Source organism: Molothrus ater, chromosome 21 (assembly GCF_012460135.2).
Source record: "Molothrus ater isolate BHLD 08-10-18 breed brown headed cowbird chromosome 21, BPBGC_Mater_1.1, whole genome shotgun sequence".
NCBI lineage: Eukaryota > Metazoa > Chordata > Aves > Passeriformes > Icteridae > Molothrus > Molothrus ater.
The window spans coordinates 9,564,898-9,587,704 of record NC_050498.2 but is presented as its reverse complement, the minus strand read 5'-3'; the positions used below and the strand labels follow the sequence as shown (position 1 = coordinate 9,587,704).

Genomic DNA, 22,807 nt, shown 5'->3' with positions numbered 1-22,807 from the left:
TTCAAAGTCATCTACCAGGTATTAGCAGGGTTGGGAGCACATCCCTGACCCTAACCCAGGATCCAAGGCTGGAACACCATTTCCAGGCAGGGGAGGTGCATTGGGATGTTACAGAAAAAATGGGAAACCATTCCATCAACCCATAAACATTTGTGTGTGCACAGCAGATGCAATTCCATCAACCCACAAACATTTGTGTGTGCACAGCAGATGCAATTCCATCAACCCACAAACATTTGTGTGTGCACAGCAGATGCAGCTGCCCAGTGCCCACTGCCTTTGGCTCCCCAGGAAAGCAGCAACTCACAGCTCACCTCAGCAACTTTGGGAGGGACCCCATCCCCCAGAACTTCCCTGATGAAGCACTGCTGGGTCATATAATAGGAGAGGCCACAGGTTCTCTTGAAAGCATCTTTGAGCCTCTTCAGTTCTATGTCTGTAACTGAGAACAGAGGAAAGAAAAAACAAATTGGTCAATAAAGATGTTACAGAAAGATAACAGCTCAAGGAATCTCAAAATCCTCCACTCCTTGCGTTTACCTTGACAATAAAAAGACACCAAGAAATTAAATGCATGATTTCCCCTAAAGAGTGGGAAAATGAGATCTAATCATCTAATCTTGCTTGAAAAGAGAGAAGGGAAGCAGACCTGTGGTTACCATCAATGGCAACAACTGCTCACTGCTAAGTTTTCTGACTACAATAGTGGATTGTAATTTGTTCTAAATTCAGCACCATTCTTGTCACACAAAGGAAAATGAGGCAGCTTTATGATCAATTTTGCATTGCATGCAAGCCAGGGAAATTATCTGCAACCAACAGTGGTGAATATTATTAAGAGCAGCATCTTTCAAGCAGTTTCATCTATTAACCAGTCTGCCTTTCTGTATTAAAACAAATAAAATACTTTATCACCACAAGCTCATGAGACAGCACGGTGAGGTGTGATTTAATAGGAATAAAATGTTGGACTACATGTAATTCTTCCCCCAAGATCCCCTTGCACAGCCAAAATCTGCTTGCCAGCTACACCTGTTCAAACTTGTTCACAACTGCAAAGGTGGAAAATGTGATGACATCCCACTCACCCTGGCCAGGCAGATTTTACAAGCACAAAGCAACTTTCTAAGAAAGTCTTTGAGAAGGGAAGGATCTCGTGGAACAAAACAAGGCCTCTGTCCAAAGGCCAGGCTGCAGGGAATGGCACAGGAGTGCTGCAGAAAAGGCAATGTCCCAAGCAGCAGCCCAGGGAAATGATGCTGCACACGGGAGCTGTGGCACTGTATTTATAGCAAGGCATTTTCCTTACCCTGCTATCACGAGCCAGACACAAACAACACTGCCATGGCCAAAGGCTTGTGGAGCTTTTTGTCAGCCAAAATACAACAGAGCACTTGAGGGCTTCATCCAGCACTCAGTCAAACTTCTACTTTTCAGTTAATTCATTCATCAAAAGCAAAAATCAATCCTTAAAAGTAAATCACATTAAAACATTCCTCCCTAATTTTAATCCAAGTCAACACTGAAACAGATGTTAGCTCCACTTAACAATTGTGTAAAAACAGAAATTGGGTTATATTTCCTCTCAAATTATATTACAGATTCTGGATGCTTCTAACCATAAAGAAAAAAAAAATAAATCAAAGTATCTGAGAGATAAAGCTCAAGTGTGACCCACAGAGCACCAGAGCTATCAATTAGCACAGTGGTGATTATCATTAGCACATCTCTCCTTTGACTAAAACCAGCCTGCTGTAATTACATGGCAGAGCAATGCTGGTCTCATTCTGTCACCTGGCTTTTAAGGTGTTTAAATTCCATTATTTCACATTCACACATCCCAAAGCAGGAGGAGATGGAGGGAGGTGCTTCACCTCCTTTCACCTTTGAGCACAACCAGGCCCAACTCACATTTAATGAGTGTTGGGATTGCTCAGGGATCATGGAAAGGGGAAACTCCTGGCTCTCTAATTTGGGCAAAGCAAAGCAAACAACCTGGATCCTAGACTAGATCCAACAATAGTTCTGGGATGGAATTATCCTCATTTTTTGCATGGAAAGGGGAAGCTCCTGGTTTTGTAATTTGGGCAAAGCAAAGCCAACAACATGGATCCTAGACTAAATCCAACAGGAGTTCTGGAATGGAATTATTCTCTTTTTTTGCAGGTTTTATATGCCTGCTCATACACACATATCTTCAACAAAAATAAACTCTGTCCTCTGGTTTCTTCTCTCTCTCTTAATTCTTTAATGTCCCCACCATTTCATCCAATCTGGTTTGGGGTTATTTGGCAGAAGTTTCTATACAAACATTGGCTAAGTTGATGCTTGGAGCACCCTGACTGCCCAGTGTGCACTCCAGGCAGTGCTCAGGAGTAGGAAAATGCCATATAAATGTATCTCCCATAATCCATGGGGTGACTGGAGTGCCAGCCAAGGTGAGGAGAAGCTTGGGAACAAGACTTGCCCAGCAATTCTCCCAAGACCTCCAAAAAGAGCTGCACCACCAGGGTATTTAACAGGGATGATAAGCTGATCCTGTCAGTCCATGGTACATTTCAAAAGCAAATTATTATTGCCAGAGCCCACTCAGTATTATTGTTTGCACACAGAAACTACAAAAAAGGTCATGGAATAACAGGCAAGGTAATTACTTCCATTCCTTCCCCAGGAGCCATTCAAATGACTGATGCTGCCCATTTAAAATCATCTGCAAAGCTTTGTAAAGATAAGTTCATTATACATTTAGATCCATGCACATGAAAGTACAACTGAAATGAGCAGAGTATAAATCAAAGATATTATCAATGTTTACTATGAGTCTGGAAGGCAAAATATTTGAATTCAAAACCCCAACACCAAAGCACCAATTATTCAACAGAGATAGAGCACGATGGCATTTTGAGAGGAAATAAAACTAAGTCTTCAATTATTAAAGGAACATTTCTAGAAGCAATACATCTATTACTATAATAACTATAATAATTTTAGAAATTAGAACACTCCCATCCCCAGAAGCTGCCTTTTTCCTCTCAGTTCCACGAGCCCAACACACAGGAAGCAGCACAGAACACAGAGGGGTTTTTCATGCTGCCTTTAGACACCAGCCTGTCTCCTGCACTGTTTCCTCCACTGACTGAACTCCTTTCATTAGGAATATTCACTTTTTCCAAAGGCACAGATTCCCCAGACACTTCCAGGAGCCAGTTGTCTACAAACACCTCTGAGAGGAGCATTCCCAGGCTGCTGTCATTAGAACAGGAGACAGACACCACACTATGGCTGCACCCCTGTTGGATTCACAGCCTGACAGGGGAAAACACAGCCTGACAACTTCCCAGGAGCAGCCTGAGGTAGTGAGCACGGCAAAAAGCATCTTCACATCCCACCTGCCACTACCAGGTGCCACGACCTCAGTGTTACTGCAGGGAAAGTGACTCAAATGGAACAGCACATCTCATTCCGTGCACCTCCAGAGCACACAGGTGACCTTTGGACTGTGAGGCCGATTCAAGGTAACAAAAGCAAGATTCAGTATTTAGATACTGTGTGATAATCCTTAAAAATCCACCTGCCCACTTGCAAACACCACCAGGTAACAAAAGCAAGTTTCAGTATTTAGATACTGTGTGATAATCTTAAAAATCCACCGGCCCACTTTCCAAAACCAGGTAACAAAAGCAAGTTTCAGTACTTGGATACTGTGTGATAATCCTTAAAAATCCACTTGCCCATTTCCCAAAACCAGGTAACAAAAGCAAGTTTCAGTGCTTGGATACTGTGTGATAATCCTTAAAATCCAGCTGCCCACTTGCAAACACCACAGTGAAAGCAAGCCCCAGGCTGTCAGGGTGCCCGTGGTAACTCTGCTAACACAAAGCTCCTGGGCCACCTCACCTGGAGGCTTTCCAGCAGAGCTGCAGACACTTGAGCAGGAGCTGAGTGCTGCATCCAGCTCTCCAGGGAATATTGCAGCTCCAGTTTGTTTAATAAAGTTTAAATGAAACCACGCAACCTCAGCTAAGAATGTCACCCTGCTCACGGTAATTGTAACAAACCTCCAGCTCACCAGCTGCTGAGGGTATTTTTAGTTTCCCAGTGTTACTTAAACTTCAGGCTGTTTATGTGGATGTACAATTCCACATTTTTTGTTTTAATTCCCATCTATCCAGGTAATGAAATGTGCAGTGCCTTCCAAACCTGGCCCCTGCTGGGAACCACCTTGTCCTGCTCTGCTTTCACATATTTGTTACTAAGTCATCCTGGACTTTTCCTTTTGGACTAAAACTGTACCTGAAGCTCAGATTATGCAAGTCCAGCTCTAGACTTAAACCTTGTTTTGCTCCCCCAGTAAAACTGCTCAGACTAAGCTGGAGGAAATCAACCCTTCCAGTGGAGCTTTGCAAGTTCTGCTGCCACATTCTCCCTTCATTTTACAACCTCTGTTCACTTCTGACTTTTTCTTTTTTTTCTTTCCACATCCTGTAGCTCTAATCCCACCCCCACCTTCTGGGAAGGTTCTAAAATACCCTGTGAGCAATGTGGGGTTTGGGGTACGGCATCACCTCTGTCCCCTCCAAAAATCACACTGAAAGGACAAAGAAACCAAAAATGGGCAGCAAGTACCTGGCTCAGCAAAAGCTGCTCTGCTGTTACCAGGCTGCTAGTGAAAATTATTAAGAGTCATCATAAAAACATAACTGCATGGCTAAATACAAGTAATATTGATATTTTTGCTTTTTCACGTCCTGTTTTGGAAAAAGAGAGAGGAGAAAATGGTTACATCAAAGCCAATTCCTCACTACTCAAAGTACCTACACTGCATATTTTGTGATACTTCCTCAGAGGCCTCTGAATCTGAGCTAAGGTTTGCAAAAATTACCTCAATAAAGTGTTTTATTCAAATACTGTAAGAAGGAACTTCCTTAATTACACGTATTTTTATGATGTAACTATTGAACAAAAGGAATATAAAAACTTCCACACTCCATAGTCTCTGCTTAAAGGTTAAAAGGAGTGGTTGGCCAGGCCTAGTGGAGATTTTACAGCTTAGAACAAAAATATTATACACCTTACCTGTGACACATGCATCAAGAGCAAGCACAACAAATGTATTTAAAATTCCTATTTAATATTTATTTGCAAAGTCGGGCCAGCTACAAAACCACCTTCCCTTACGTTTCCCCCCATCCTTCCAAATGAAAGCCCACTGATGGAAAATGCTGAGAAACAGAGGCTGAGAGCCAAAGCACAGCTTTCCACAGCAGCCCCTTGTCTGTGCAGCAAAGGTGACAAATAAAACATTTGAACTCTCAGTTCTGCCGGAGCCATGCGGACACTGAACCTGTCCATGTCTTGTCTCAGCTCTGAAATGGATTTAAATTCCAGCCTGCATCACACAGATGGGTGATAAACGAGCTAAGATATTGTGTAAAAGCACTACAAGCTACTGCTAAAATGCTGATTTAATCAGTGAAAAGGGCAGAACTCCAAGTGTTTAACTGAGGGGAAAGTGGAATTAATCTGTCCTGGCTACTATAAACTGACCAATTAACATCAGGTAGAACTAATTGGACACAGAAACAGCTCCAGAATCACAAGAGCTCCCTGCAAACCATCAGTGCCATTAGGAACCACAGCAAAAAGCTGATTTTGTCCCAAGAGCCTGAAATACTTCACTTGACTACAGGAAAATAAAGGATTTCTTCTGGTTCACAGGTTCCCAGCACAAAACCCAAACCAGCCCAGCCGAGGGAGAAAACCACGATGCATTGACAGTGCTGAAAGCCAAAACAGGAAACAAAACATTGCATAAGCAGGAAGAGAAAACACAGGATAGGAAGGTCAGGCCAGGTGAAGGGTCAAGAACCTTTGCAGCTCATCTGACTGAAGCACCGGTGATTCCTCCCAGAAATGGAAGCATCAAAATGCCCCAAATACCCTTCAAACACATCCCAAAATCTGAATTTCCAATGTCACTACTGGGTGAAAAGCAGCTTGCTAAGTCAGTGCCTTAAAAAACAAAATCCCACCAGCCCTGCACATCACAAGTACACAAAGCAAGCAATCATTTGCAACCATCAGCATAACATTGCATTTATTCTTCACTAAAAATAACCAAACCTGAATGCTAATAAAACTGACAACTTGCTCATCCTTCAGAAAGCAAGAAAAAAAAAATCACCTGTCTCAAGTTCTTCCTCACTTCCAGCTCAGGTTTTTTCATAATTCCAATATTTTGATTTTTAAGTGACAATTTTTGAGGTTCCATATCAAACTCACAGGGCATATAATTCTCTAACCAGACAATTATCTTCCCTGTAATCACTCGCTCAATATTTCCCTTAGGAATCTTCATCCTAGTTATACATGGAAATTTTATTACTTTTTTCATTAGTCTTTATTGTGACTTAATGGCTGTGGTTATGAAGTTGTCAAGAACCAAAGCAATTACTAAAAAGCTTCAAAGAGGTAAAATGTGCAAGTGAAAGTAAAGTGTGTTTGGGAACAGCCCCAAATTGGAGGACCCAACTGCAAAATACAATTGAGATAAATGAACCAGCTCTGACTAAAAAGTCAACCTCCACACCCACACACTCTTGCTAAAAAGGAATCCATTTGGGAATATTTTGGGAGAAAACACAGACTAAAAATTCCTGCCTTCCCTAATGGAAAAATGAGCCCACTCCTAAGGAATCTTTCATGAGTGGAATATCAGAAATGGAAGCACTCAGTTCTCACAGGGCACCTCCACAAAGGCTTCACACATTTACCAGCAACAGCAATTTAAGGATAACAACACCATGGTTTGGGCATTTTAAAAAAATGGAATTATTCAATCCAGCTGTATTTTTTTCCTCCCACCTATGCTTTGTTTCTGGTAGCAGTGGCTCACCCTGTGGATAAAGCTTTCCCTGCTTCCATCAGACCTTCCCCAATGCAGATCAAAGGTTTAACATCTCCTGTGCAGGCACTGCAAGGAGATTTAGTCATTACAATAGCATTTGCCAATTTTCTGTACATGAACACTTAGCATTTATGTGATGCTTTTAATCTTCAAAGAGCTTCCTCCTCACAGTTCCCATTCCCAAAAGAATGCCAGCATTCCCAGCCTCTTTTATCCCTCTCTATCTTCATCAGGGCATGGTGCTGTTTGGATTAACTCTTCCAGTAAGCCCAGTGTGGAGAGCAACTGGTACATAACAGCCAATGAAGAAATAAAAATAAAAAATAAAAATAAAAATAATAATGATAATAATAACAATGATAATAATAATAACAACAATAATAACGATAATAATAACAATAACAATAACAATAATAATAATAATAATAATAATAATAATAATAATAATAATAATAATAATAATAATAATAATAATCCCACTATCTGAGCATGGAAATCTTATTGGCCATATTTTAATTTAAGGAGCTCCCTGGTCCATCCATATGAGCCATGGGATAAACCTGAAAGAACCTGAAAATTCACAAAACCTTGCAGATCAGCAACATCTATTTTAGCATTTTTACAACTGTAAATTGAAGCACAGTCAATTGTAATATTACATATTAGGGACAAATAGGGATTCCTGTTACCAAGTAAAGAATTGGCGAACTCATTCTCCAGGAGCAATTCCCAGCCCTGGATCATCCCAGGATGTCACCTTTCCCACCCACAGGAAAAGGGGCCAAGTTTTAAATGGTTTTAAACGGTTTTAACAGAGCACACATCATCTCAGAGCACTGAGAACCCTGAGCTACCCTCCAAGAGATAACAGGGCCTAAACATCAGTCAGGAGTCTGGAATGGCCACCTTCCCCTGAGCTCCCAGGATTTGCTCTCCCTTGGCTCTGCTGTTTTCCTCTGCTGCACCTTCAGAGCTGTGGTTTGTCCATGATTTCCCAGGTGAATGTTTTAGAATTACTGTTTAGTCCTGTTTAGATTAGAAATTTAACTCTGCTTTTCTGAGCTGTCCCTTCATCAGTTTTCCTGGCAAACACACTGAAGGTTTGTGTTGTTATAGGTGAGCAGAGCAGCTCCTGTCACAATTCAAAAAAGCTGCCTCTGCTTTATTACCACCATGAAAATCATCGAGACGTTTATGCTTGTTAAGATTCACAAAATTACAATATAAAACTCATTTCCAAGAAATAAACACCTTGCTCAAATGAAAAGCAAGTGCCAACTATGTAAATGCAAACACCACATAAGGACCGTGCTACAAAATAAATTGGAATAGAACAAATATTTCATACCCTGTCTCCCAACAGTACCAAAGATACTAAACACAGCTGTAATATGAATTGTTCTTTAAATAAAAAAATATAGTCTAAGCCTGAAAGTTAAACAGCAGCTACAACTTCTACACAGGAAGGCAGAGCTTCCCATCACCTTCAGCGGGGATGAGAGGCAAGGAAGGAGCTCTAACTTGGGATTGCTGGCAAAGTTTGGATCAAATATTCACTCCAGGGTTGGCCTCTGGCAGCTAAAAGAGCCAACTCCAGTAAAGCACAGCACTTACATACTGTGACACGAATAATAAGAGATTCAGAAAATATTTATACATTGCTACATCTTAATTTCTGAAGTCAGAGGAAAAATATGACTCACTTGAAAGTCAAGTGCTCTGGCACAAACCCTCCACACGTGTGTATTCATATGGCCAAGAAAAGGCTCTCTGCTTCCAGCCTTCCTATTCCCAGCTCCTGGGGACACATCTGTCTAAAATATCACCTCAAACTCAGCTGTAAAGGGAATATTCAGTGTCAGGTCCCAAATTTCTGTCTCCTGTGGCACTGTTACAAACACATAATGACAAGCCTGATACCCAACCTGTGAAAGGCTGAAAAATACCAGCACAATCACAAACACAGCCACTGGGCTAGGGAGGGAAGAAATGAAATAAAAACCACCACGTGCTTAGTTCTGGGACCCCATTGCATGGTTGGTAGAACACCAAGAACTGAATCAGAGCTTTATTTTTTAACAGACAATAGCAAACAATTAGCATTACTGTTTCCCAACTCCATGCCCACTGCTGCAGCTCCTGTTAAGAGAAGCCTCAATTAACATCCCAGGATTCATATTTAGGATTACCCTGGCAGGTGCCATGCTAGTTTTACATTAGAGAATTCCTCAGTGCATGTGAAAAATGCGGATTTTATCATTGGCTTTTCGCAAATATTCAAATGAATATTATAAGTGTTGTGTTAGAAAGTGATGCTGTATTAATTCTCTTAAGTAGTGTGTTAAATATAGTTTTAGGTTATAACAAAATGTTAAAATAGAAACTGTGCTATGTAGGATATTTTCTTTTAATGAAAGGACTCGCAGTGAGACAGCAGCCACAGGACACCTGAATCTTACAGAGAAAAAGAATTTATTGCTTTTTCTTCTTATCAGAAGAAATGAACTTCTTCCCACCTCGAGGCACTGTTGGGATTCAGAGGAAGAAGTTGCTGATGACCAGACAGAATCCTGTGTTTGAATGGAGTTTATGCATCATGGATGAGGTGCATGAATATGCAACAGGCTGTTGTTTTTAAGGGTTAATCCTCTGTTACATGGGATCCTTTTTCAGGTTTGTGCTGTCCAGAAAAAGGTACCCAGACTGTCCATAACTCTTTGTCTCTATTGTCTCATATTGTCCTAATTCAAATTGTCCAAATTATTATTGCTCTCATTGTATCACTATTTGTATAACCATTTTATTACTATTAAAGTTTTAACATTTTAAAAAGCAGTGCTTGGCGTTTTTCACAGCATTCCTGTACATTCCTCCTAAGGCTCTCCATGGCAAGGATGAAACAGCACGTTCAGAGCACCCTGGAAGAGCTGCATGGCAGCAGCTCCAGGGGCTCTGAGCAGCCTGGATGGCTGGGAGGGCTCCAGTTCCAGAGGTTGCTGTGACCCCCTGCCCCCCAGGAACAGAAAAGGTGTCACAACGGCTCCCACCAAAGAGCCCCAGTGCCCTGAAGAGAGGCAGCAGCTGGGATCTCTGCCTGAATCCCTGAGAGACTCACAAGATATCCTCAAGGACATTACAGGCTCTATTAGCAGCAGTACATTTGCATAATAAATTATGAACATTTTATGATTCTATATTTATCAAATATTTTCTATTCTGCTTTTTAACCTCTATCCCTGTAACACTGTGGCCTCTGCAGATATTTATCCTGTGCTCTGCACTGGAATTGGTGCATGTTGTGGTTTCTTCCTGCTCTGCCCTATCAATGTTGCAATCTATTCACTATTTGAAAAATAACATTACTTTTCACAGCACATTTCCACCACAGCTCTCTAACCAAGGTGATCAGAAGACAACGCCGAATTGCAGGCAACAAAAAAACTGGGGAATTGGTTAATGGCAAAAAGAGCAATTCTAATTCTTTAGGCAAAGACAAATCATGTTGGTAGCTGCAGGATTGGAAAACAGGGACCAAGAAGTTCTGCCATTACCGTTCCACTGATAATAACCCTCCCTAAACCCTGGCACAGCACAGACCAGGCTGCCCTGACTGCACCAAGTGCTGCTCATTCATCCCAGAGCACGCCTCTTTCAGCTGTGCAAATCCACTTTTTCAATTTTTAAACTGAAATCTGGGATTTAACTGTACCACATCACAAGGGAAAACGTGCTAGAAATCTTGACAAGACTAGGAAATTTCCAGAGTAAGATTTTGCTTCTGGATAACACCTAACAGCTAGAAACAGAGATTGAAAAGAAGTGCTTCTTCAGCCCAAAATACATTCATGATGCCACATTCAAGTTCATTTTTAGAACAAATTCAATCTGCAAAACTCAAGTTCTCCTAATTACTATCCCAATACTTTCAGTTCTTTTTCCCCACATCCACAGACTTATTCAATCTGGTACTTCCTGTTCTGTTTAGGGCTCTCTGTGTTTCTTCCACTTTTTTATTTCATTCAACGTCTCGGAATTTTAAAAGAACAAATTTTGCAAACTAATGGAGTAAAATTTATCATCTGAAACAATTCCAGCATCTGAAGGGAGCTTACAAGGAAGCTGGAGAAGGAAGGACTCTTCATCAGGAACTGTGGTGGTAGCAATGAACTCCAACTGGAAGAGGGCAAGCTCAAATCAGACAGAAATTCCTGTTAAAATATTTCAGCTCAGGAATCTGTCACAAACCCTGAGCACTGCCATTGTCACCAGATTTGAGATAAGGAACATCCATTCAAACACAAAAGAAACATAAGCATCCATTCTATATTAAACACTTAACATGAAATTAAACTGAGTGGATGACAACTGAAAGACCAGCTGACAAAAGGAGAGACACCATGTGAATAAAATCACTGGTTTTGAGGAAATATTCCAAAGGGCTTGTAGTAGGTTTTATTTTCAAAGGATGAAGCCTACATTTTTATACAGAATATAATTCTCTCCTATTTTGGCCCAATGACATTGCCTCTCATAGCTTGTGGGCCCAATTCAGACTCTAAACTAAGTGAAACAGCTTCAAAGGATTTGGACATTTTTAAAAATATCACCCAAATAAACGGCAGAGATTCCTTTTGCCTTTGTAGCTGCTGCTGAAGCTGGCTCAGAGCAGCTGGCCCTGCCTGGCCCTGTGGCTGCAGCTCTGAGCAGGGGAGTCAGAGCCCTTGTAAGGTCCAGGCTGTCTCAGGCACCGCTGAAAACCACTGCAAAGTCACAAGCACAGAGTCTGACACAGCCAGGCCTCCTTTCTGCCAGCCCAGCCTGCCCAGTGCTCCCCCACCAGGGAGGGCTGGTCCTGCTGCTTCTCCAGGAGCATCCCTGGCCCAGGAGCTCAGCTTGGCACAGAACTCCTGGTGCTGGGCACGGGAGCCCGGGCACTTCACCAACAGCACCACCAACGCCTTGCTTTGCCCCAGACACACCCAGGGGAAGCACAGGTCACCTCAAAAGCACCTTCTGTGGGATGGGAGAGGCCTGTCCTGGGCTGGGACAGGTGAAAAGGAGATTGAAACACCCTGAGGATCAGGGCTGTGTCTGCACCTGCCAGGGGGCCCCAGCTGTGACAGGTGACAACACTGCCACAGTGGCTCACTAGGAACCATTGCACCAGTGCCACACTCCAGAACATCTGTATGGCAAATCAACCCTGGGCACTGCAAACTGCCTGGTTAGCCCTTCTCCAAACCCTTCTCAGCCAGCTCCTCTGATTCAACACCAAATAAAGACCCTGTTGCAAATGTTACCTTGTTTTTATAAGAAAATGGTTCTGTTCAACTTTTAGATTATTAAACCAAGAGCCTCACATCTCCAGGACTTAGGCACATGCCAGTAATACACTAAAATAACTGAGGAACTTCCTTTAATTCTAGTGAATCAATTAATAGATACATAGAAAAATTCTGATTGATTATAACTCACATCAGTTTTTAAGCAGATTTGGTGAACTACTACAAAACCCCCATGCAGACACATTTATTGTCAAACCAAGACCTGAACTCAGTTTACAGCTATTAAAAATCAGAAATGCAGAAGAGATTTGACATCAGGTTAATAAAGCAGCATTTCAAAGTGATGCACTTTCCAAACAAGCCCCACCTGCAGGGACCATGGCAGCCCTGCTCAGCTGTAAACACAACCCCATAAAAACCCCCATTTCTCCGAGGTGTTCAAATTCATTATATAAAAAAAGAAATGAAAACCACTATTAGACAGCTCAGCTGCAAACATTAAAGCTACACAGCCTATGAGATATGGAGTCATCACTAACAAAGGTGAGGTGTCCCTGAAGGAATCACAAAAGAAAATGTGCATTAGGATTTTGTCACTCTTTTTAGGCAAGCAGGGAATTTTATTCCAGTAAGTGCTAGCAATAATCCAGCATTCAAAGTTTGGTGAATTAGGCCCTTTCAAACTCTTAGGCAGAATCTACCTAAATGGATTTTTCTTCTACATTCATCTTTGCCCAAAGGCTTCATTGTCTCATTATGTAAATGACCTTTTCATATGAAAATTAAATGTTAAAGATGCTTTTTGTAGTTCTTCAATACTGCAAATATCACATGGACATTCACAATAATTCAGACTAAGTACAACTTATAGAAAAGGCACCTGCTTCAAGGAATGGAACAAATTAAGAAATAACTTGGTTTTAAATGACTAAGAATTGAAAGTCTTAATTAGAATTAACCCACAGAACTTTCTTTTCTATACAGAAACTCAAACTAGGAAACCATCAGGCAAAGAGGAGCCCTGAAGGAGGCCCTAAAAACCCCAGCTGGGCGGGTCTGCTTTACACCAGGCTTGGAAATAACCAAAGGCAGTGGGCAGAAAGAGCTCTGCTGGCTGAAAATGCCACACTCGTCCTACCCTTCCTCCGTCAGCTTTCTGCATGCTCACAGTATTTACAACTTCTTCTTGGACCAGAACGGAGCAGGATTATTTTAATAATAATTAATAACTAAGTCATGGAGATGTCACGAGAGCTCTGCACTCATTAGACCTCCCATAGAGCAAATGATTTATAGCAATTCACAACCTAACCAAGGATCCACCCCATTTTCAGAAGACAGTGACACTTTTTGAATGACAGATATTAGTAACATCAGGGTTTTTAAATACAGAAAACCCTACCCAGTCCCACCTCAAAGCAGGAGTTGTACAATAATCCTAATTTAGAGAATTCAACAGACACTTCATGCCTCACCTCATCACATTACTTGCTAATGCTGTGTTCTTTTTCATTCTCAGCCTTGTCAGCCCTTCTGAGGCCCATTTTTTGAATCTGATTTCATTTTCTTGAGTACTAAAGAACTGAATGCCTTGCTCATTTTATGAAAGGAGACAGTGGGCTGAGTTCCCTTGAGCAGAGCAAAGGGGTGAGGGTTTTCATGCCTGCCACAGAGCCAGCAGCCAGAAAGCCTGAAACTGTTACAAGTCAAGTAAACAGGATTCAAAGTAGTCCCCTCTTATTTTTTTTTCTTTCACATTTCATTAGAGATGCTTCATCTCACACTGAACAACTTCCTCGTTTCTATTTTTGTCCTTTTGGTTTTTTTTTTTTCCTCTGTAGGACACTGTCAGGTAGATTTAGGACTTCATCAAAACAAGACTTCACAAAATTCAAGCTGAACAGAAATATTTTATAGAATCTATCAGGTTGGAAAGTATCTCAGGAGGTCACTTGGTTCACCCTTGTGCTTGAAACTGGGTCAAGGCTGAACTCAAACCAGCTTCCAGAGGGTTTTGTCCAGGCAGAGCTTGGAAATCTCTAAGGATGAAAGTTCAACAACTTTCTTGGGGAATGTGTATTTAAAAAACCCCTGATGTGACAGGAGGAAAAACCAGAAACTGATTAGAGACTATAAACCAACGAATGTCATTGATTAAAATCCAAGAAATAAAGCTCAGGTTTATGACCTGGGAGATACACAGGCACATAACCTATAATCCAAATAAATGTTTTGAGGACTCAGTTTCAGTCTACATCAAGATAAGAAAATGTATTACATACAGAATAGCCTGATAGTGGTCTTTTCACTTATATCAAGATATTTAACACTCAAAATGAGGATTTGTCCAGCTTATCCAGTGACCTCCAGCCCCATGGCTGGAATGATATCTATTTAAACTCCCCTGGCAGCTTTCCTGCCTGCTTTGATTGGAGTCTCCAGTAACTCGCTGACAGGACAGAACTGCAGCTAATGTTGGGAGCCTGCTCCTATTTAGGGACATGATTCACCTGAGAAGTGAGAAACCAGAGGATTCCCAACATTTACTGAATCATAATTCAACTTTTTGAGGGTTTTTTTTCTTAAAGATGATCACATTTTTTCTTATTTATGAAACACCTATGTTCTTAAATCCTCTTTTCTCAGACTTGCATCACTCCCTGCACTCTCAACACTTGTGCAATCACCAAGTTTCTGCCGTGCTTGGGAACCATCTAAGAATTACTACAAACCTCCTAAAAGGATGCAATCAGCTCCCACAGAAGCACAGCACTTGCAGCAGCCTAAGCAGGAGGCAATATTTGCCCCTAATTTGTAAGTTTTCAACTGGTATTTCATAAAGAGCCTCTAAAGACCACAAGAGGTACCTCAGGAAAGGAAATTTACCGTTAGCTGACTTCAGTTCACTCCACCACGGTTCCTCATTGCCAATAGGAAATAACTCGGGGAGTCCTAAGCAAGAGGCTGAAACCCCCTGAGTTCACTTCCCTAAACTTGGAACCTGAGGGAAAGGAGAAAGTGGTGGCTGCAATTCAGCACAGATTAAAACCCAAGCCTCTCCCAACACCTCAGCTACAGGGAGAGGGGTTTGGGGGTGCTGTGGGTGAGAGGCTGGACGTGCCCTGTGCCCTGGGCTGACCCCACAGCGTGGGCAGCAGAAATGGGGGATTCTGCCCTCTCCGGTGGGATCCCACCTGCACAGCTGCCCCCAGCCCTGAGGGGCAATCCAGAAGGAGCTGGAGCTGCTGGAGCCACTCCAGATGATCAAAGGGATGGAGCAGCTCTGCTGGGAGGAAAGGGTGAGGGAACTGGCATGGTTCAGCCTGGAGAAGAGAAGATTTGGGGTGACCTAATTGCAGCCCCCCGGTTCCTGAAGGAGCTGACAGGAAACACAGGGAGAGACTTTTCACAAGGGCCTGGAGTGCCAGGACAAGGGGAATGGCTTCCCACTGACAGAGAGGGGGTGACATTGGATATTTGGAAGGAATTCCTCCCCGTGAGGGTGGTGAGGCCCTGGCACAGGCTGCTCAGAGCAGTGCCCAAGGCCAGGTTGGAGCAACCTGGTCTCATGGAAGGTGTCCATGGCAGGGGGGTGGAACAAGATGATCTCTGAGGGGATGATCTCACCCCAAACCAGTCCGTGATTCTAAGGAGCATCTTCTCACCAGCTCATGGAAGTTTCAGTAGAATTCCCCCAGTCACTCCTGCCTTTGAAATACGTGTCCAGCAGAGCCTGCTGAGGTGCCCTCCCAAAACAAGCACCACAACTGAATGCCAGAGTTGTGAAATAATTACTGCTCTGTGAATTTGAGCAGCCACTTGCAGCTCTGCAGCTCTATAAACAGGAAGTGTGAAGCTCTGCATTCATACCTGCTTTCATCATATGACAGAGCCCTGAAGCCATCAAATACTGGCTGACATAACAAGCCTCACTGTAGAATCTAGACTGTCTCCACAGTGGATTCTATTCATTCTGATAGCTAAAAAAAAAAGGCTGAGAGACTTCTAGGCATTTTCAGCACATGCCTCTGAAACTCAAGGCTTGGAAAAGCACAGGTTTGTACCCTTAGAAAATAACATATCCCAAAGAACCTTCACCTCCCTATCATGGTCAAGCTCTGGTTTTCAGCTATGAGAGAAAACAAAGCAGAATACTCTCCTTCATGGAATACAGAAAGAAGAGAACAAACGACTAAAATGGTTCCCTGACTGTTTTTCCTAAAAGATGGCTGGGATTTAAAAAGTTAATTTTAGAATCTGGAGTAATAAAAAGCAGTTTTCCATGGGCTGAAGGGCCATGGATTTGTCACCAGGCTGAGATCGACAGCCTCAACTAGATGATGATATATTTGCACAAGTTTTCCATCATCCTCTTGTCAGATTTATGACATCTGTACGCTTGAGGATGTTAATGATCAGACACCAGATATATTTGTCTTGATTTAAATAAAACAAATGTAGCTATTTTTCAAATTCAATCAAGACACGAAAGGTCATTAGCAAGATTTATCCTCTGCCCATCACACATTAGTCATTACTGCACACACTCAGCAAGCTCCTTGTGGGTTACAGGGGGTTTTTGTTACTTTGGTGTTCTCCAGTTGGTGCCATCTCAGAGACACACAGCCAGGAAAGAAAACTGCCCCAAAAACCACCATGCCATGAACTCTCCAGAGGCAAAACCTGTGGAACTGATACACCTGCAAGTTTTGCCTTGCTGTTAGCTGGCATTTTAACTGCAGGCACGTTTTCCAACACCAGCACTGTTTCTGTGCTTTCATTTTGCTCTTTTTCTCAGAGATCACTGAGCACAGGACCAAACACAATTAAATGGATTTATCAGCAGTCACTCATTTCTCCAAATGCTATGCTCACTGACCATGCTGATGTGGTGCATTCATGAAACAAAAATTTTACCTTACTTTGAGCAGAAGGAAAACTCTGCCTTCCTCTCTGGCCCAAATCTGACAGATCCATGATTATGCACCAACGTTTCTTTTAAGTGGTTCCCTGACTCAATATTTAGCATAGATAATTTAGCTGGAAATGGCCTGAATTATACCTGCTCTAAGTAGCATTCACAGAAACTTTGACTACAGATTCTACAGTTTCATAATTCACAAGTACCTACATAAATTTATGCTCAGACTACGATTATCCTCTCAAAGTTACTGAAGCAGAACACATTAACAGCCACTGGAAAACACAATCCATAGGGATCTGAAATAAACTGACCACCAATACCACACAGGAATCTCTTTCCTAGAATTCTTGTTAAAATATTCCATATACAACACAGGACAGTGCAGGAGCTAATACAATAGATAAAAGGTTCTTTTTTAAATTAAGTTTTATTGGCCCAAAGACAGCTCTTTGAGGAATTGGGTATCAAGACTGGCAGAGGAGAACTAAGGCCAGAGCACCCAGCCAGCCTGATGGACTCAGTGCTAGGAGAGGAGTGGGAAATCAGGAACAAACATTGGAAAATCCACTAAAACAAGAGCTGGCTGACTTGCAGCACTGCCCTTAGCAGAAAATTGCTGTTGGAGCTTAAGGCTAAGAAAAAGGCAACAAGCTCAAGAGCCACAGTACCAGTTCATGCCACCACAAATTCAGTTTGATAAAATAACTGGCAATTTTATGCTCAGTTTGGAACAAGGCACTTCTGACTTCACCTCTAATGACCTGCCCAAGGATTTCATCTCCTCACAAAGGATCCATCCTCGGAAGGAGGTCTGAGGGGTCAGGAATAGCTCTCCTCACTTCTCATCTCATACCTTTTCCACAGCAACACCACTTTGTGCCTCTGGCTACTATAAATAAGATGACCACAATTGGCAAAATTCATAAAAAGAGATGTCTAAAATAGCATCCTGCTTTCCACTGCAGGCAGATCTCAGGGAGGCTGGTGACACTCCTGTGACCTGCACTGGTGGACACAGGACCCATCCACGGGGCCACGTCACCACAGCAGGGTCAGCTGCCTGTGCCAAGGAAAAAGAGGAAAATAAAGCAGCAGGACTGTCTCCTGTTCAAGGGTGGAAAAGGCCATCAGCACCAGGCTGCTCTGGCACTTTCATCTCCTTGAACAGAAGTTACATTTTAGCTACAGTTATTTATATTGTGAGCCTTTAACCACAACTCCCCTCACCTTCACAACCTTTGGTTACTACCAAAATGGAATTGCAATAAGTGAAACTGCTTAAAAGTCAGCCTTATTTTCTGAAGCTGACAGAAGCAGCATTTTTTCCCAGATATTCTGAACAACTGAAATTCAAATTGGTGACTCAAAAATACAATCATAGCATTCTGAATGATTAGCACAAGTACAGGTAACCAGTACTGATTGCTCATAAAGAATTCCCAGCAGAAAAATCTGTACAAATACCACCTAATACAAAACTTTCTTACCATTTAAGAACCAGGAAACAGTGTTAGATCTAACTGGAGATAAATATATTTGATTTTCTTTTTTTAACATTTACGTTCATCCATTATCTCTGCTTGTGTCCACAGAAACGCCACAAGTACCAGCAAGGTTCTGTGGAAGTAGGAATGGTCTAACAAATAATGTTTTGATAACTGGCCTGATTTATACATACAGTGATTCACTGGTTAAGTAAACAACATAGTTATTTAGCAAAACATCAATTTATAACAGAGTGCCTAAAACAACCTTCCTGGTCTCCTACAGAAAAACAGTATTGAAGGTCTCATATAGAGAAGAAAAACATCCAAAAAATAACAAAGAAAAGTATTATATTCACTGCACAGAAATCATTTCTTATTACAAAGAAATCAATCTTACTACTTATGAAGCATCCAGATCAAGTGCCTTGATTTTGAAGCAATGTAAGAGTTTAAATCTAACTTTAAAATTCAAAACACTTGTTTTTTCTTATTTAGGAACTCTGCAATATACATTGTGACCAAATGACTGTATTCTCCACCAAACAGCTTATTTCAAACGCTCCCTGGTATATTTAACTTCACACCTCTACCAAGCTACATTTATAACTCCAGCTCTTCTAAAAATACGTGCACCAGAGCTTTCAAAGACTTCCCATACTTTCACTAGCAGTGAAAATCCTTCAGGGCTGTTATGTTTAAAATCTGTAACAAGTGACTTTGAATCATACGTTTGTTTCTCCTGCTTGACACTACGTTGCTCCATTTCCTATCTGACATGGCATCCCTCAGAGGCTCCACCAGAAAAAAAAAAAAAAAAGAAAATATTTAACAAAAACCCCATTTCACGTCAATTTGTTTCTTTTTCAGTTAACACCCAGTGGTTCCTCCCAGTTCTCCCTTATCACTCCTGCCATGCCTCTCACATACAAGCAGGAATAAAAAGGGCAGCCATAGACTGGCTCGAGCTTATGAATTTTATCAGGGCTTTAAATATCAAACAGGTGAAGCTGCTTTACCTGCGCTGCATCACGTGAAGGCACAATAGGGCAACAATTACCAACACCTGTCCTCCCTGCACAGCATTTACAGCTGACAATTCCTGTCCCTCTTTGTCCTTGGACTTGGCTATCGGTTCCAGAGCCAGGGAGCTCCCAGGGTGTAGCTTGCCGTCGCCTTGGAGCCCTGCAGCTGCGAGCGTTCACCATTCGGCTTGTTTATGTTTTCCCTTCGCTAGTTGCTCTTTAAATCCTCCGGGAGGACCCTAAACCGGGCTAAAACAGCGACACCGAGCCCGAGCCACGCACGCCACATCCATCTTGCCATGCGGAGCCGCAGCTGCGTGATCCCCGAGCACGGGGAGGTAAACACGAGGAGCGGGAGGGCCGGCGGAGCCGGGTGACAGCCCCGTCACACCGCGATGCCAGCGCTGCCCGCCTTATGCCGGCCGGCCACAGGCGGAGGCCGGGCCGAGGGGCGGCGGGGAGGGGACGGCACCGGCGGCGGGCACCGGGCCCTGCCGGGGCCGCCTTAAAGAAGGGGAGAGAGATAAATAAATAAATAGATAAGATAAATAAATAAACGACGGGGCGGAGGGGCGAAGGCAGCGGGGAAGGAGCCCCCCGAACGGCGCAAGTGCCTCCGCGCGGGGTCCGTCATGGAGGTGCCGCCTCACCGCCCGCTGGCGGGGGGCAGCGCGGGGCCCCCGCACCCCTCCCCGCCAACCTCCACCCACCCTCCCGTCCCCGCCGCCGCCTCCCTCACCCCTCCGCAGGGCCTCGTCGTAGCCGAGGAAGCCGATGCGGGACTCCTTGGCGCCCATGGTGCCGCTCAGTCCATGGCCGCGGCGGCGCCCGCCGGAGCCGCTACCGACGGGGGAGGGGGGGCGGGGCCGCCCGGGGGGGGCGGGGGGAGGAGGAGGCGGCGGCCGCGCGCCCGCCCCGCCGCCGCCGCCGCAGCCTCCATCGCGGGTCACGTGGGGCGCGCGCGCCGCGTCACGTGGGGCGCGGGGAGGCCGGGGCCGGGCTGTGATTGGCCAAGGCCGAGCCCCCCGCTCCCGCCCGCCCGGCGGCGCCGCCGCGCGCCCCCTCAGGGGCAGCCGAGGGGGAGCCGCAGCAGCACCGGCGGCGGCGGTCGGGGGCTCTGCAGCGCTGCGGCCGTGCCGGTGCCTCCTCGGCTCCGGGTTGGCTCCGCGGCCGCAGAGGAAGGAGGTGTGACGAGGAACGACCGGGCTCTGCCCCGGCACAGGCGCTTCGGAAGGTGTCGCTTGCGAAAGCTGTCAGCGCTTCCCGTAGCGTGCAGCGGCGAGTGGAGAAAGGCTGCGGTGCGATGGGGCCCCCGGCGGAACAGCCCCAGGCTCGCTCCTGTGGGAGGGTGAGAGTCGCAGCACCCTCAAAGTGCACAGGGAACAGCCCCCTCAATCTCCTCGATCCTCACAGGGGATCAGCCCCTCAGCCCCCCAAAAACTCACAGGGATCATCCCCTCAATGCCCTCAAACCGCACAGGGAACAGCCCCCTCAATCCCCTCGATCCTCACAGGGGATCAGCCCCCTCAAACCTCACGGGGAACAGCCCCTCAATCCCCTCAGATCCTCACAGGGGATCAGCCCCTCAGGCCCCCAAAACCTCACAGGGATCATCCCCTCAATGCCCTCAAATTACACAGGGAATCAGCTTCTCAACCCCCCAAAAAACCGTAGGGGATCAGCCTCTCAAACCTTATGGGATCAGCCCCTCAAACCTCTCAGGGAGAGCTGCCCCTCAGCCCCCTCAAACCTCTCAGGGCACGGTGGTTCTCTTCAAAAAGTCCTTTAAGTCACAGGGCTGCAGGCATGGGGTGACAGTAGGAGGTTCCTGTTCCATTAAAATGTCTTTTCACTGTCTGAAACAGAAACACGGGCTGAATTGTAAAAGGATCAAAACCACCCCTGCCCTTTGCTGTTCTCCAGCATGTTTGCTTTTAGTATTCAGCCCAGGACTGACACAGAATGGGAGGATTTCCCAAATGGCTTTGTTACAACATTAAGCCTGGTAACCTACCCTGGGTCACTCCCGAGCAGAAAATAAGGAGTTTGAAAGAAAACACTGATTTCTAAGGGCAGCTTGTTCCAAGGATTGTTCCTGCCCTGAAACAAAGCCTGTGAAAACACCAGTTGCGAGTCATTCCCTAAGTTACTGTTTCCGCACGGAATGATCTCTCCACATCGGAGCTGCAGAAAGGTCAAGCTGGAGTTGCTTTCTCGCTGATGTAAGTTCATGCGTAGGTATTTTTATAGCAAACATTCCAAACAAATTTCATATCTGATATGCAAAGCCAGGAATGCTGCTTACAGAGACACGGGCTCCAAGGCCAAATTTCTCCTCATGTAATCCAAGTGCAAACAACTACAAATGAAATAAGCTCCTTAAAGCCTCCTTGTATCTTTTCTGATTTTTTTTTTTTATCTTAGATTTGTGGCATATCAAAAAAAAAAACCCATATCATTTTCAAGCATAAAATCTGCCTCAAAGGGACCTTTTACCTCTCTTATGAGGATGAGGGGGAGAACTTAAGCGATTTTTAAAAATATAAATTAAATTGGTGGAAATGTACTTCACTCATTAGCCACTGATTATGTATTTATCATTTAAAGGGTAAATGTAAAGGTAGCAGAGGAATAAGAGGATATAAGCTGCCTTGATGTATATATAACCTCTTATTCCTACCCTACCTTTACATATCTCTTCTCAACATAGTTCCTCACCAAGCAGCTTTCAGTTTAGATACAAAATGCACTCTTTACAACATTTGAGAATGAATTCAACAAACATGGCAACGTGTCAATCAAAAGCCTAAGTTGGCAATACCAGAAACAGCTGGAGAAATCTGTTTTATCTTGTGATTAAGAGAAAGATTCCATGGCATCCCTAGAACCATGCTCTCTTTGTGATGGATCCCTTTCTTAAAGCATTAACTCTCAGCTGAGGAGATGGGGTTTAATTCCTGACTTTTCTGTCGTGTTCCTGTGTGACCTTAGGTCCAGTAATAATATTTTAATGTTTTGGTTTCTCCTCTGAATTACAAAGATAATGACCGAGTCCCATTTTGCCTGGAAGGAGCAGCACTGGGACCCAGCCAGCCCCGAGCTGGCAGAGCAGTTAGAGAAGGCAATTAGAGCAGGAGGCAGCTTCAGTGCTGGGGTAAGGCAGCTCCACACCAATTCCTGC

General features: G+C 43.9%; 1 protein-coding gene across 2 annotated transcripts in view; it reads right to left on the bottom strand.

Moving 5' to 3' along the window:
• USP32 (ubiquitin specific peptidase 32) overlaps positions 1-20,501 on the bottom strand; it is a 64,391-nt gene extending 43,890 nt beyond the window's left edge. For both annotated transcript variants that reach the window (XM_036395013.2, XM_036395014.2), the window contains exons 1-2: positions 20,365-20,501; positions 315-442 (exon numbers count right to left, since the gene is read on the bottom strand). In XM_036395013.2, the coding sequence (XP_036250906.1) occupies positions 315-442; positions 20,365-20,422 (186 nt within the window). In that variant the 5' untranslated portion in view covers positions 20,423-20,501. The remainder of the gene's footprint in view (positions 1-314; positions 443-20,364) is intronic.
• Between the last annotated feature and the right edge of the window lie 2,306 nt (positions 20,502-22,807).